This window comes from Hakea prostrata, chromosome 4, assembly GCF_041222555.1.
Source record: "Hakea prostrata isolate BN-2017 chromosome 4, UWA_Hpros_2, whole genome shotgun sequence".
In the NCBI taxonomy this organism is placed as follows: Eukaryota; Viridiplantae; Streptophyta; class Magnoliopsida; order Proteales; family Proteaceae; genus Hakea; species Hakea prostrata.
Window position 1 is genome coordinate 16,901,677 of NC_142603.1, and position 17,124 is coordinate 16,918,800.

The 17,124-nt window shown below is 39.7% G+C and overlaps 1 protein-coding gene across 1 annotated transcript in view; it reads left to right on the plus strand.

Annotated features, from left to right (window-relative positions):
* LOC149018233 (ABC transporter C family member 3-like) overlaps positions 1 to 16,297 on the plus strand; it is a 30,816-nt gene extending 14,519 nt beyond the window's left edge. The window contains exons 6-11 of the mRNA XM_089152548.1: positions 13,635 to 13,929; positions 14,040 to 14,248; positions 14,392 to 14,697; positions 15,136 to 15,199; positions 15,350 to 15,589; positions 15,706 to 16,297. Coding sequence (XP_089008674.1) covers positions 13,635 to 13,929; positions 14,040 to 14,248; positions 14,392 to 14,697; positions 15,136 to 15,199; positions 15,350 to 15,589; positions 15,706 to 15,806 — 1,215 coding nt within the window. The 3' untranslated portion in view covers positions 15,807 to 16,297. The remainder of the gene's footprint in view (positions 1 to 13,634; positions 13,930 to 14,039; positions 14,249 to 14,391; positions 14,698 to 15,135; positions 15,200 to 15,349; positions 15,590 to 15,705) is intronic.
* Positions 16,298 to 17,124: the final 827 nt, after the last annotated feature.

The window sequence follows — 17,124 nt, forward strand, 5'->3', positions numbered from 1 at the left end:
TGCAAAGGTATTTACTTGTTTAGAAAGAGATCTCCATAGAAGAGAGATGACTTCGCACCACCGAGTATAAAGCATAGTAAGGTGATAAGAACAGAAGCTAACAAATAATAATACTAAAAAAAGAAAAGGGAATCTAATAAACAACAGGCAGAAGAAGGTAAACCTACCAATAAGATTTTTCACAACAAGCCAAAATCATAAAAACAACAACCAAAAAAGACAACTAACCGAAAATGCAACCTATGCAAATGACTGATGTCTAGACTGAAACATGGAAAAAATTTTGGTCAAAATTACAGAAATTTCGACTGAAATATCTGCAAATTTTGAAAATGAATACGAACTCTAAGAATTTCTCTAAAGTTCAAAGTTTCAGTCGAAATTTTGGAAATTTCAACCATTTCGCGAGTTTTGACCAAAATTTCGTAGGTTTCGACACTAAAATTTGTATTCCCTATCTGCAAAATTTGAAAATGAATAAGAACTCTAAGAATTTCTCTAAAGTTCAAAGTTTCAATCGAAATTTCGGAAATTTCAACCATTTCGCAAGTTTCAACCAAAATTTCGCAGGTTTCGACACTAAACTTGTATTCCCTTGGTTTTTGAATTTCTATCCCATTTTCACCTAATTTCCACAACTACTTTGCCTTCAAACTCCTCTTTTGCTCTTTTTTTGCCTTCAAACTCCTTTTAAGCCACAGCAGCTATTCATGGGCCTAAGCTCAAACTACATGGAAACTCATCGGCAATAGAATGTGAAGCATGAGCCATACCCAACAGTTCCAAACTTCCATTTTTTTTATTTTTGAGATTAATTTAGGTTTAGTCTAGGACTGTTGATCTATAATTGTGTATTGTTAAACTTATATTTTGATTATTGCAATTATTTTTTTAATTTTTTGATCTTAAAAGCTATTTTCTAAATTTCAAAATACTTATATGTATGCATGATATATGAACTTAATACATGTGAGACACCATCACTTGATCTAGTTGGTCATTGTAATTTATTGATTTGTTGTATATATGACCATTGTATCAAACAATTCGTGTATGTTGATAATTCTATGCATGTATGCAATACAGTTTGTACTTGTCAGAACCAATCATTTGTTAGTATACTTGAATGATAACTTTTAAGTGGTCTTTTTCGGGCAAAATATTAGTTCAAGTGTGTGTGTTGTGCTTCAAATAGGTAGAAGGCAAGAGATCAGATGAAATGGAGGTCATATAAGGTTCGAAACCTAGGGTCGAAAAAAATAAAAGTAGAAGGTTTCCATCGAAATTTTGGTTGAAACCTAAAAATTTTGGTTTTTTGCTGGGCCAAAACTTAGGTTTTGACTGAAATTTTCTCCATGGACTAAAAGGGAATGTTATTAAGCCAGCAATATAAGATAGTAGATGGAAACGAGGAAAACAATACAAAAGTCAAAGAAATTACAATATATGTGGTAGGGGAAGACCTGAGGAATGCCAGCTGCTGGCTCCACTGCTATATTGTGAAAGACAACTTGAGGAGCAGCCTGAGACCCAGCCTGCAATTGGGCCACTGTGTTGCTGTGAATGACGTAACGTGCTTCCATAGAGCCCCAAGTAGCCCTAAACAGAGAGAGAGAGGATCAGATGATTCAACAAGAAGAGAATCAAGGAAGAAATTAAAGCAATCTAGGGGTGATGCCGGCATAAGATCGGAAGAGAACCTTCGCCATTTGCGGTTGATGTTGACGGTGTTTGCAAGACCTCATTTCCCCCGTCCTCCATTGCCCCCATCTCATCAGTTTGGGTTTTGGCATCCAACTTCTCCACTATCGTCGGCCTTGTGGTCTCCATGGTTACGGACTGTGTTAACAGAGGACAGCTGCATTTGGTTGCCAAGGTGACAGAGTGAGTATTAAGGGATTGGATAGTCACTTTGGCCAAGTGTTCCATTCATTCTACCACCTTCAAAAAAAATTTTAGCAGCTCAGAATTTCAGTAGTTACTAGTGATGATTCGTCCATCAAATTCTGCAGTCCCTGCAGATCATCCATCACACTATCAAGAGACTTGTTTAAGTAAACTTCCTACTTAAACAAGGAATCTAATTGGTAATGGAATTCCTATTTGGACTCGTATTTACATCAGGACTCTTATTAACTCAATCGAGAAAACAAAAATAGATTCTACAAAGTACAAACAGTGTGGGGAACCTAACTAGACTACTTTGACCCAAGGAACGAAAGTTCGCCAAACTTCTCCGATTTGCTACCTAGCGAACTGGCGAAATCTCTCCGAAATTTCGGCGAGATTTGGCCTCTGTTTCAAGCAGATTTCAACCCCCCATTTTGGGGGGTATTTTTGGTCATTTGAGCCCAAACTTGATGTCTACCCTAATTTGATGCCAATATTTGGCAAATTTGAATTATTTCCTCCAAATTTTTCCATGTAAATTCTATTTCATAGCCACATTTAACATGTTACCTTTTGAGGCCTAAATCATTCGGACTCAATTGGAGAGATTACCCGTTGACCTTGAAGATCCCATTACAGAACCCCTTCATAATTTAAATTGTTTCCATAAATTCTTTCATGTATATATTCTTCCCTAACCATATTTGGCACGTTGACTTTTGAGGCCTAAATCACTGGAATATAATTTGTAAGATTGTTTATTGATCTTGAAGATCTTGCTATAGAATGTCTTCCTAATTTGAATTATTTCTAGAAATTATTCTATATAGATTCTCCTCCTTACCACATTTGGCACATTGCCTTTTGAAACTTGAACCATTGGGATAGAATTGGTAAGATTGTCCATTGACTTTGAAGATTCCGTAATAGAATCGCGAGAGAAATCACCTTAAAATCGCGAGAAATCGCCTATCGAGATTCTGGCGATATATCGGTCAATTCGGCGAAATATCGGGATATATCGCCGAATTTTCGGCGATATATTGCAAATTCGAATTTCGTTCGTCGTTTCGGTTCACCTTTCACCTGTGAATTTCAGCGAAAGGTTGTACCTTACTTTGACCTCAAGGGGTGGTTAAATGACCATAATATCCTGATGCAGATTTAGGGTTAAGGGTAGTATGGGAATTTTCCTAAATCTAGGGGCTTCCCAAGAAATTCGAGCAAAGGTGAATGGGTATCGTAGGGTTTACAGGGTGTTTTATGACTCTCAAACTCTGCTGTAGTGTGAACACAAATCTGTACTTTTAACAATATTCAGAAACTAGGGTTTGGGGGGGCTTTTGGCTAGGGTAGGTCAGGTTCTATCTTTTCTATTTCTGCAATTTCAGAACTGAGTTTCAATGATTCAGGCGCTTGGGAAGGTCTGAATTGCATAAAATTAGGGTTTTCAGAAGTTAGGGAAAAATTGCAGAAATTGGGGGAAAAAGATGCAGTGCAGAATTTTCTAAAAGCTAGGGAAACAGGGTTTAAGTAAGGGAATGACAGAAGGGTTGTCTTCTAGGGATTGGAGGCAAAAGGGGGCTTAAGAGGCTGGGAATTTAGAATTTGCAGGGGAAGGGATCCTAGGGCTGCCATGGGAAGGAGGAAGGGGTAGGGGAGTTGTAGGGTCCAGGGAGACTTGGGAGAGGGGCAAAGGCTGTTGCAAGGTGTAGGGGAAGGAAGGGAATAAGGAAGCTGTTGGGGTTGGGGAAGGGGCTGGGAGGACCTATGATGGAAGGGGGAGGAGATTCTAGGGCCATGCAAGAAGGAGAAAGGGGGTGGGGGCCGTTGCAAGGTGTAGGGAAGGGAATAAGGGAGCTGTTGGGCTTGGGGAAGGGGCTGGGAGGCATGGTAGAAGATCTCGCTCTCGAGAGAGATCTCGCCACCTTGAAAAAGAGAGATCTCGACCATCTCGGTGAGATCTCGGTCGAGATATACAATTTTTTGGGGTCAACTCGGTGGCCCATCTCGGTGGGTTTTAGGGTCCCAATTGGTTGAAACTTGGTATTTAGCTTATTTAAAGCCTTTTGAACATGTTGGTGGCCTTGGATTTGTTAGAAACAACCCTATGTATGATTTCTAAGTCTACCCATAGTGTGAAACCGAAATGTAGTAGGATTAGGGAATGCAATGTTATACAACATGTAATATAGAACCTTTAAGGCATATAAATGGAAAGCAAGTATATCAAATGCGTCAACTAACTTAAATGTTATCAAAATTCCATCCATATGAGTATCACAATCTCAATTTTCAAGAATAAAATAATTATACAACCATTAGAAGTTCTATATAAGTCATTAAATCATAAATTCATAAGACAAGGAGATAATGATTGATCTTCCTTGTTGTAGATGTGCTAAGAGTAGTTGCAAGCAAAAATTCAGCCAAAATTCACAAAAAAAGGTAAAAATTGAGAGTTCCAGCGAGATCCAAGGCGAGATATCCCAACTCTCTGCTCTCGCCCTCCATCTCGTCTCGCCAAGGTGAAAAAACGAGATATCTCGCGAGATCTCGCCGAGATATCCTACCATGCCCCCGTCAACTAGGAAGCCTGATCCTTAAACTTAATCAACTTTATTGATCATCAAAACTAAAGAATTAGACCCTGCTCCCTGCAATTCTGCTAGCACAGTCCTGCTATCTACTTCTCAGAAAGTAGACTCTGCTACCGTTGATTATTCGAAAAGCTTCTCCAAAGCTGTTGTTGCTGCTAAGCCCCTGACGACATGTTAACCACTGACCGATCGGCGGATAAGGTAAGGTCGGGACCTGCGACCAATCTCCCTGCCAATCTCGACTCCATAACCTCGTCTAAAACCTCTGCGAAGAACACCATCAGCCTAGAAAACCAAACCCCAACCTCTGTAGCCTCCACCGTCAGTCTGTCACCGGAACCCCTTTATCCCTTCACCCGTTAACCGAAAATACAATTTTACCCCAACCCTCTTCATCTATTTACCTTTTGTCCAAAGCCCACCCCCGCAGGCCCAAGCCCATTCCTAACCCAACCCACTCTAACCTTCCTAAGCCCAACTATGTTGGGCCAAAACCTTAAACTGCCACTGGGCCTTCCACTTCCAACCCTCATGGGCCTCCCACTTCCAACCCTCATGGGCCTTCGAAACCTTCTAAATCCCTCAAATCTCTTAAACATCCCCCCAAAGCCCATCTCACAACCGGTGGCCATAAAGACCAACCCACTACCAGCGACATCAACCTCCCTAAAAGCCTGCCTGACTCCCTCTCTACCCAAATCACTCCTTCTGTGGCCCAGCCCACCACCAACTCCCATAAATCCCAACTCACCACCAAAGTTAAAAACTGTAACTCCTTGCTTGACACCCTTTTATCCTATTGCTCAAATTACAAAATCACCCAACCCTCCATCCCTGACACATTGTTCCCTTCAAAACAGAGCCTTCTCTTCACCACTTTGAACTCCATTACCATCTCGGAGCCTTTATCCCCTACCTCCAACTCCTCCATTGATCCAGATATCATTGAAACCGCTTCTCCTCTCAATTCCCCCCTATGTGAGACTCCTTTGCTTTTTCCCTCCCCCCGCTTCCCCAATAGCAAAAATGATGCCCCCTCCCCCTTTGTTAATAATGTCTGATTTTTTTATTTGGAATGTCAAGGGGCTTAACACCCTTGCAAAACAAGCTGATGTTGGTAACACCATCAAAACAACTAAAGTCTCCTTTTGTGCCCTTCTTGAAACTCATGTCCGAACGGATAATGCCCATTGGATTGCTCGGTCTATTGCCCCCTCTTGGTCTTTCATCTCAAACTCTTCGCCTTCTATCAACGGTCGTATCTGGATTCTTTGGGTCCCCTTAAGTTTCCAAGTATCCCTCCTTGGATCCTCTCCCCAGCTTATGCACCTTAGTATCTTAGGCAACCATTCCCGTCCTTTTCTTCTCATAGTCATCTATGGTTTCACCCGTGTCGCCGATCGCATCCCTCTTTGGGAGGATATTAGAGCTATCTCTTCCTCCCCGGATCTCCCCTGGGGTATTGGTGTGGATTTTAACATCATTAGATTTTCCCATGAGCGAGTCGATGGCACCTCTTCGATTCTTGCCGCGATGGATGACTTCAATGCCTGCATTGACGATTCAAGTATTGCCGACTTCCGTTGGTCGGGCCATCCCCTTACTTGGCATAATCGTCGTTCAGGTCCGGCCGAATTGCCTTTAAACCTGGATCACTTCCTAGCGAATCATTCTTGGGTCTCCTCCTTCCCTTCTTTCCATGCCTCTTTCTCTAACTCAACCTCTTTGATCACTTTCCCTGCTTTGTCCAACTTTCGCCTCCCACCTTCTTTGGCCCAAAGCCATTCAAATTCTTTGATATGTGGACTGCGGACCCTTCTTTCATTCCCACTGTTCAAGAAGCTTGGTCTAAGCCGGTCCATTGTCATTTCCTCCTTATTGCCTTTGCCCGCAAGCTTCACAACACCAAGGAAGCCCTTCATTCTTGGAACTCTTCCTCCTTAGGCAATATCACTTCTAGAGTCATACAGATCAAATCTTCAGCTCACTCAATCCTTCCTCCAAAATGACCCTTCCAACCCCTCCCTTGCTGAGGATGAGGAAGCCCTTTCCTCTGAGCTTTCTTCTCTTCTCTCCTTCGAAGAGAGTTTTCTTCGTCAAAAAGCCAGAATCAAATGGCTTGAGCTCGGGGACTCCAATTCTGCCTACTTCCATCGATCTCTCAAAGCTCGAAATAATTTCAATTCCATCCCCTCCCTCATCACTAATATTAGTACTCGCATTTCCGATCCCTCAAGTATCAAGGCTGAGATTGTCTCCTTCTTCTCCAATCTTTTCTCTCCTCCCTCTCTTCCTCCCCGCACCCCCTTCCCCCCAACCTCATTAATAAAATCATTGACCCTTCTCTCGTCTCCTCTCTTAGCGCTATCCCTTCCAGGGGAGAAATCCTCCTTGTCATTCGCTCCCATAGGCCCAATAAAGCCCCGGTTTCTAATGGTTTCAGTATGGGTTTCTTCCTTGCCTCTTGGGATTTCATTGAGCATGATATTGTCCATGCCATCCATAGCTTCTTCTTTAACCCCTCTCAACTCTCTTCCATCAATCAAACTTTCCTCTGTCTCATCCCCAAAAAGCAAGGGGCTTCCTCCCTCTCTGATTTTTGACCCATCTCCCTTTGTAACCTCATCTACAAATTCATCTCTAAAGTCCTTGCGAATAGGCTAAAAAAGGCTCTCTCTTTCCTTCAGAGTTCGAATCAATCGGCCTTTATCTCAGGCCATAGCGTTGCGGATAACATTTTCCTTTGTGCAGAGATTGTCCGCGGCTTTGATAGATCCTCCCACTCCCCAACCGAGCTGCTAAAGGTAGACCTCCACAAAGCCTTTGACTCTATCCGCTGGGATTTCATCTGCAATGTCCTCTTTTCTATGGGTTTCCCTCCCCTTTTCATCCACTGGATTGAAACCTGTTTCTCTTCTCCCCGATTCTCCGTCATTGCTAATGGATCCCTGACGGGATTCTTCCCTTCCTGTGTTGGCATCCGCCAAGGGTGTCCCCTATCTCCTTACCTCTTCTCCTTAGCCTTGGAAGTCCTCTCCTTAGTCCTTCAATCCAAAACCGACCATCTCCTCATTTCCCCCATTCCCAAGTGCAAGTCCCTAAATCTCACCCACCTTGCTTTTGTTGACGATCTCATGATCTTCCCTAAAGCGGACCACCTTTCCATCTCCTCCATCCTCTCAGCTCTCTCTCAGTTTGAATCCCTCTCTAGCCTTTGGGTCAATCTTGGCATATCCACCATCTTCCTCTCCAATATCCCTGATCATCTTCGAGCCTCTCTCCTCCAGCTCTCGGGTTCTTGCCTAGCTCCTTTCCCGTGGTCTATTTTGGCCTCCCGCTCATCCCTGGTAGGCTCCCTCGCCACCACTGCCTCCCAATATTCGTGAGAAATTGCAGCTTTGGAAGGGTAAGCTTCGTCCTTTTGCCGGTAGAGTGATTCTCATCGCTCTATGCTCCAATTCACTTATCTCTATTGGTGTAGAATCTTCTCCATTCCCAAATCCACCATCCGTCCGATGGAATGCTTATTTTGTGCCTTCTTTTGGAAAGGGCAGGAAACCTCGTGCTTCATCCACTCGGTCAGCTAGTCTTCCATCTGTTGCCCTACCTCTGAAGGTGGCCTAGGAATCCGCCGGATCACTCATGTTAATCTTGCATGCCTTCTCAAACTTATCTAGAAAATTGCCTCAAAGCATGATTCTATCTGGGTTAAGTGGGTCTATTCTTGTCTTGTCCGATCGGATTCCTTTTGGACTGTTCCTTTACCCTCCAACCCTTCACGGGTTTGGAGAAAAATTCTCTTGCTGCACCCCCGTGCCATCTCTGCTATTTCTCTCTCCTTCTCTACTAGCTCCTCCACTTCCTTCTAGCTTGACCCATAGCATTCAATGGACATTCTCTATAACCTTATTGGTCCCCGCACCCCCAAATCCACCCCATTTGCAGCCTTCATCTCAAATAAATCCCGGATCCCTACCCCCTACCCATTCTCACACAAGTTTGGGTATCTCTTCCTCCTCTCTCTAGCTCTTCCCACAACCTCACCATTTGGCTCCCTTCCAATCCTTTTCCACCTCATCGGCTTGGAACCTTCTCAGATCCCATAACTCTAAGCCCCCCTGGCCCCCTTTGGTTTGATTCAAAGGCTTTATCCCTTGTCACTCCCTTACCCTTTGAAGAGCCCTTAACCATGCCCTCCCCACCCAATCATTTCTAACTAACCGCCACATCCCTGTTAACCCCAACTGCATCCTCTGTTGGTCTGGCTGGAGAACCTTGAGCACCTTTTCTTTTCGTGCCTCTTCTCCAGATCTATCTGGGGAAAAGCCCTTACCTCCATATGGCCCCGTTCGAGGCGTTCCTACGGATTTGATCGAGATTGATCTTGGATTTTGAGAAACTTTTCAAGCTCTTCCATCTGCGATCGGATTGGTAAGCTAGTCTCTTGAGCCTTGATCCATCACCTTTGGTGGGAGCACAACCTTCGAAGATGAACCTCCAAATCTCACTCTATAGACAGGATTTGGAATGCCATCTATTTCGATGTATCTTCTAGACTGTTATCTATCCCCCATCCCCCTGTTGATGATACTCCAAGGAATAGGCTTATTGTTGTTTCTTGAGGTCTTACTTCTTCTTTTCAATCTTCTGCTTAAGACCTTGTAGCTTGTTTCCTTTTCTTCTTTTAATATATTATTTATTCATCAAAAAAGAAAAAAACTAAAGAATTACAAAGACCACTTTGCTGTTTATAGCCTTTCAAGACTTGGAACCTATGTAGGAATCCTTAATAGACAAGGATCCCACCACTTGACCTAGACTGTTGGATAGAAATCTACTAACTAAAGACAGATGCTGAAATTAGACATTAAGCTAACTTAAAAAAGCACCTGCTGAATTCTCTTTTACTCTTAATCCCATGTGCGACTTTAAGATAACCAAGGACTCAACAAAACAAACTTTTAAGTAACTTGAATTTCTAAGTAGCACATGCTAAATTCTAATTAATTAGAACTTTTGTTGACATGTGCTAAACTCATGACTTAAGGACTCTGTCCACAACTGGATTAATTCAAACACAACTCAAACTAAGGAAATAAACTCAATTAGGACTCTAAGACTGAACTGGAACTAATTCCAGCAATAAACTAGGGCTTAAATTGTCCAAAATGCCCTTATATAGGGTTCGGCCAGCTTGATTGGTGGGCCTTGGTGATCATTGTGTTCACATCATACCCCTTAGGGAATTTGGCCAGCTCTTGGTGCCACATGGCTTGTGGGCTATTTTGGGTCCAAAATATGGTGTACGTTATACTTGCCAGTCCTAGTCACATCGGAATATTTTCTGGTTACTTGGTCTATATAACTAATAGGATATTGTTGGGTGCCTACTTAATGCACATGGTTGATTAGGTTAGCCTGAAACGTTGTGGATCAATAGATTCTAGAGTCTACAACTCACATGTCAGGTTTAGGGTGAACCAATTAAGCTGTGTCAAAATAGATCATTATATATTAAGGATTTGACATAGTGTAACATACAATCAAGGACTTCATGAACATAATGGGAAGATATATAGTGTTAGATGGTAGGTAAATAATTGGACTGAGGTCTAAAACCTTTTTTTTTTTTTTTTTTTTTTTTTCTGTTGAGGGGATTGGAGGTGGGGGCTTTGGGAATGGGGAGGGTAAATAATGTGAACAAAAAAAAGGGGCCCAGCAAAAGCCACATCCCTTGGGGATATTTTTGTCTCTTTAGATCTTTTTCTTTTATTCAGTCGTGTGTTTTAGTTAAGTTTCTAATCTGATTACAGAATCCCAATTAATTTTTTATTTCAGTTGGAGTTGTCTAGTCTAATATGGAGTCCAAGTCTAAGTAAGTTAGGTCTCTTTGAAGTCGGTTTTATTTATGAGTCTTGTAAAGGCTATATATTCTCATGCCTACTAGAGAAGAATTCAGTTTTTTGATGAATAAATTATTGAGAGTATTGCAGGCAATGAGTTATTGGCAGGGTTCCTTTGAGACAGATCTTGCAGTTGTCTAAGTTTTCATTCCTCAAGCTTCTAAGTTCATTCTGCAATTCCAGCAAGCATCTTCAACCTTCAACCAGCAATTCCAGCTAGCATCTTTCTTCATCCAGTAAATACCATCTTCAGATCTCTCCGGGTGAGCCCAGCCCCTTCCCAACCCATCACAACTTCCCCATTCCCATTTTTTGCTCTTGCACAACCCAGAAACCCCACCCCTGCTATTGCAAACACCCTAGATCCCCTCCCCTACCCAGTGCAGGCCCCTAAACCTCTTCCCTACTCCCCTACACCCTTCTGGAACTATTTCCTAAACCTCTTCCCTACTCCCCTACACCCTTCTGGAACTATTTCCCAACACCCCCCCCCCCCCACAAAAAAAAAACACCAAAAAAGGAGGAAAAAAAGCCCCTACAATTCTCTATTAGCCCTCCCCGTACCTCTCGGCCTCTCTCTTTCTTGCGGCAAATCAGAAAAGTAGAGAAAAAAGAGAGAAAAGAAAGAAAGGAAAAGATTTAGGACTAGTTAGAAAAGATCAACCCAAGAATTCCCCATTGACCTGCCTTGCAACTATTTTCTTCTCACCCATTTAGGTGTTGGAAAGACCACTAACCTTTCCTAACCCCGTAGACCACCAAAATTCAACCAATTGGAGATTCCCATGACACATCAAAACTACCAACCCAAGCCCCAAAACCTTGAAAGCGTCCAAGATTGGAAGGATCTGAAACCTCATATATCCCATCCTCCTTAGTTAACATCAGTAAAACATGTTGTCCATCTATACTATATCCTAGGTATCTAAGGTTTCGATTTACTATTTGATCATTCTACAAGGTGGAATAAGCCTGACCAAGGACCTCTCACTGGGAAGATTTTACTGATAAAAATTAATGAATACATTTTTCTCTAACCAACAAGAAATTAATTTAAAAAAAAAAAGTACTTTTATATCGATAAATTGGTGAATGATTTAAACAAATGGTAGACACGGTCCAAGAATTCGCTCTCAACTCCCATTTTGCCAAGCCAAAAAAGAGAGATCTCACTCAAGTTCACAAGATCTCCCTCGAGATTTGGTATTTTTTTCGTGGCCAACTTGAGTGAACTCGAGGGCCCATCTCAAGGGGTTTTGAGGGTCACGTTGGGCTCTAAGTTGGTAGTCAGCTTACTTTAGGCCCTCTAAACACACTGGTGGCCTTATATTTGTGAGAAAACAATCCTAAGTATGAGTTCTAACTCGACTCTAAGTTAGAAATCGAAATGCTGGAAGAAAGAATATGCAAAGTTATAAAATATGAAATATAGAACCATTAGGACATATAAATGATAACCAAGTGATGAGATACATCAAATTAACTTAAATAGTAACATAATTCCATCCATCTGAGTACAATAGAACATTACATTCTCAACTCTCGAGAATACAACAATACGACCATTATAAGTTCAATATAAATCATAAGTTCATAGCAAAAGTGTTGGGTATGGTTCATGCTGCGCATTTTGTTGCTGACAACCTTCCCTGCAACAAACACGGGAAGATCTACTTGAAATGGGCTTGATTAATCTTCCTTTGGTGTTGTAGATGTGATAAGAGTAGTTGCAAGTTGCAACTAAAGCTCCCGTAGAAATTCGCAAGAAATCCAACGAAAATTGAGAATTGTGGTGAGATATGGCAAGATCTGCGAGAGAGAGAGAGAGAGAGAGAGAGAGTGGCGAGAATTGACCTCTCTCAATCGAGATTAGGGTCATAAAAGGGTGTGGTTGGACCAGATTTTGGTCCAACCAAGATGTCTTGGTGAGAACTCAAGATCTCAAGGGAGTTGTGAGAACTCTGAGATCTTGTCTCACCTTCTTAGAAAAATGAGATCTCTAACCATGAGGGTATAATTTTCAACTGAATATCAAGGATTAAAGGAAAAGGTGGAACAATAAAGTAATGATCATTTAATAATTGTTCCCTATTTATATCAATCCTATATCAATGTAAAGTCTCAACCTATATTGTATGACTTATCATGTTTGAACTTCTACCCCTCTATCTCACTAGGAGTTGAAATTTATCAAAATTGCAAAAGGTGAATTCTCTACCAAAAAAATCATAAAATTTGCAAAACTGATAGGTGGTAATTTTGAAAACCTGTCACAAAATTTTGACCCTCAATAGAACTTCCATATGACAGGTTTTCAAGATAAATTATTCAGTTGTACGTGCTACCTAATATACAGTGTCATGTTAGTAATTTGGTAATTAGTCTTGATGGGACAATTATTTTCCTTCCATCCCTACCATCTTTTGTTCACATCCCTCTTCTTTCCCAAATAAAACATGCATGATATACTTTATACTAATCAAGCCTAAGCATTACTTGGCCTGAGTGTAGGACCAAGTAAGGACATTTTCTAGTCCACAGTTAAAATGGTACGTGATGCATCTAGTAAACTTCACATTCATGTGGCCGTTGGTAACATTGGATATGGTCATATTTTCCAATCTATAGTTAGCAATTTTGGATTTGACCCAAAAAAAAAAAGGATTAACAGAATTGGTTATTCGTCGAATTTGAATTTCATACCATAGTTATCATGAAGAATGTAGTAAGGAAAAAATAATGACACAGCAAACTTCGGATACATTAACATTCATTTTACCAAAATTTAGTTTGGAACAAATTTTTTAATGTGAAACAACAAATATTAGACTAAGAAAGAGAAGAGACAAAAAAAGAAAAACCATTGAGAAGACAACAGTTAAATTAAATAAAATATAGTTAAATTTTTCAATACAATTTCATCAATTCCAGAAAGGAAAAGTTTTCATGCTTTTCCAGCTTTGATAAATCTGTCCACTTGTGGAATCTTAGTCTACAATGTGCCTATATGATTAGCTCACCCTCATTAGTAACTCCCCTAACCAAGATGTATTGAGATGTTCTTTTTTTGTATTTCTGAGTTGAATAATGATATGAATATCAACCATCTAAACTCTAGCATCTTGTATTGGGGAAAGATACTATATCATTTTGACACGAATCACATATATTAGTATTGTGTTTGTGCCTAATTTTATTATTATTACTCATTTATTTTTTTGGGGTAAACCTTCGTTTGCAGCAACACTACAAATATGCAGCGCGAGAAATTTCCAGATTAGTCAGAATATGTCAAGCTCCGATTATACAACATTTTATTGAATCTAGCTTAGGCTCTACTACGATCAGATGCTTCGGTCAAGAAGAAAGATTTATGGACACAAATCTTAAGCTAGTGGATGGGTACTTACGACCCAAATTTTATATATCTGGTGCAATGGAGTGGTTGTGCTTTCGTATGGATATGTTAACATCCATAACATATGCCATCTCATTGATATTCTTGATCTTTGTTCCCAAGGGGGAACTTAGTCCTGGTAAAAAAAAATTGAAGTTGATGAAATCTTAAAACATTATCATTTTGGATAACATAAATGATGGTTCATTTTAAATCATGATCTGAATTTATTTCTTTACTTTGATGTAGGGATTATGGGTTTAGCGGTCACATACGGGCTTGGTTTGAGTATGTATGAAGTCATATGGAGTCTTAGTAGTCTTGAGAACAAAATTATATCCATTGAAAGAATATTGCAATTTACATGCATTCCTAGTGAAGCCCCTCTATTGGTAGAAGAAAATAGGCCAAATCATGATTGGCCATCAAAAGGGAAAGTTGATATTGTTAATCTACAGGTGATCTTCATTTTGAATTCTTAAGCCTTCATTTCATATTGCCCCATTTTATACAATGGATCTTATGAATCTTGATTTTGCTAGATACTTTTCAAGGTCTACTTTGTGAGGCTTTATGATATAATTATTTTATATTTATATAGGTCCGATATGCCCCACACCTTCCTCTTGTTTTACGTGGTCTTACATGCACTTTTCTTGGAGGGATGAAGATTGGCATTGTCGGCCGAACAGGGAGTGGTAAATCAACTCTCATACAAGCTCTCTTTCGTGTGCTTGAACCAGTAGTTGGACATATTTGTATAGATGATATCAATATCTCCAACATTGGCCTTCATGACTTGCGGTCAAGATTAAGTATCATCCCACAAGACCCTATAATGTTTGAGGGAACTCTAAGAAGAAATCTCGATCCACTTGAACAACACACTGATGAAGAGATCTGGGAGGTGAGATTTTTTTCCATTTTATGTATAATTTTAAATCAATGAAAAAAAAAATACAATAAGAGTATCTTCTTTGCATTGATGATCTAAACATAAAATGAGCACAACCACATTGTCTAGTTAGAACACGTATGAATATAAACTCCTTTCTTGTGGTCATCTTCTTTGATTTTTATTTAATTTGTAAAATCATTTTCTGTTAGATATTTAAATTCTTGTTTTAGATGCATTGACCATACTTGGGAAAAGTTTATTATGTTAAATTGTCTAAACTGAGACTTAGAAGTAGAATACTTTTTCCTCTTTTTTCCATTTCATTTGGCACCTTATTCCCTTTTCCTTTTGTCCTACCCCCCCCCCCTTCTTCTCTTGCTTTCCTTGTTTTTATGGCTATTATTTCTTAATAAGCTTCCAATTTAACATGAACATTTCCTGGCTTAGGCTTTAGATAGATTCCAACTTGGTGATGAAGTCCGAAAGAAGGGAGAGAAGCTTGATTCTGCAGGTTGATTTCTTCTCGTGTTCTCTCTATAAAAAAGTTGCTTAACATTAGTTTATCAATGAAAAGTGCTTTTTGTATATTTGTAATTTTTAGCTCATAACCCAGCTTTCTAACCCACAATAATTAACCCATTTTTATATGGTGGCTTTACAGTGATTGAGAATGGGGAAAACTGGAGCATGGGTCAAAGACAACTAGTCTGTTTAGGACGAGTTTTACTAAAAAAGAGCAAAGTGTTGGTGCTTGATGAAGCCACTGCATCAGTGGATACTGCAACTGACAATCTAATCCAACAAACACTACGTCAACATTTCTCTGGGACTACTACCATCACAATTGCTCATAGGATAACATCAATTCTCGACATGGATATGGTCCTCCTTATTGATAATGGTTAGTGGCTATTTAGTACACCAAAATCAAATTACTTACAGCAGAATTTGGTAACACATTTTTCATTGTTATTTGTTGCTTTCCTAATCAAATTGTCATGTTTTCTTGCCAACTAGGTCTTATACTAGAGTATGACTCCCCGGCCAAATTGCTGAAGAAGAAGACCTCATCATTTGCAAAGCTTGTTAAGGAATATACTCGAAGATGCAATTCTTAGTTTTTGAACAGCCAAGTACTGAGTTTTGCCTGTTCAAACTAAGCGTGTTGCATTAGACATTGAGTTGCGTAGGTGTTTTGAATATGATAAAGTTCATTGAGAAGTTGAGGAAGCATGTTCTGAGTCAGAATTAACATTCACTGTAGTACCGAGGATAGAAAGGATGGTGAGAAGGGGATTAGAAAAGATATCTTGTTCATGCATATCCATAACTCTTTAGAATGTCCAAATTATGTAATTTCTTGTTCAATTCAGATTCAATCCAAAATGGAGTCAGTCAAGTGGAAAATAAATTCCAATGAAAACTAAATTCTCTTGGACAGCTAGCATGGAAGGGTAGAGATACCTGAATCTACATGAGATTCAACATATGGCCAACCCTGGACTTTTCTTCTTCATGCTGAACTATATGTTTATAACAAACTCTCTTAAAAATTTCTTCAACTAGTATGGAACCCCTGAACTAGAAATTCCAGTTAGATTCCTTTAGTTTAACCAAGATGCCAATGTAGCAATCTTGAACATCAAACTGAAGGTCTCTAACATTGAGAGGCAAAGTTTTGGTCATGGCCTTGGTTTTAAATCCCCAAAGTTTCTTCCTTCAAGACTCGAAAATCTACGGAGTGGAAATAGGCTAATTATCATATTCGAAATAGACAAAGCCTTCATGGTTAGACGGTCAATCACACTATTAGTCTATTACTCAACTTGGAAATGTAAACAAACTTACAACCAACAGTATCCTACTACTTGATTTTATTCTCAACAATCCCAAGGTGACAAAATTTGGTGCTAGACTGGAGACACACTTTAGAATTGGCCAATCAAAAACTGTTTTGGCAGAGCTTGAAACTTTTGCTACCAAAATTTCCTTTAAAGACAACAATCTTATATTTTACTACCTAAGTTGTTCTCACCAATTGCTGTTATGATAAAAAATTGAATTTTCCTCCTCTCAAAGTTTTCCATCCATGAGCAATTATTTTAGTCCACACATCTCAAAATTGGTTGTAGAATGGCAGTTTGAATTTTTCCAATACCTAACCATGTGAAATGTTCTCTGCACATTAATCTAGAAAAAGGTATGATTCAGGTTCATCACAAAAGAGGATAATCAATAAAATTTCAAGACATTAAGTATTCCAAAGAAATTACATTATGCAAATCTTTATTTTTAACTTATATTATGCAAATGTTTTTTTTTTTTTTTTTTTTTGTCATTCATTCAAAGAGAAATGTGTCCTTTATCCAAAGGGAAATAGATGAAATAGATGATTAATTTCTTTGTCAGAAATTGACCTGACAAAATTTTCTAAGA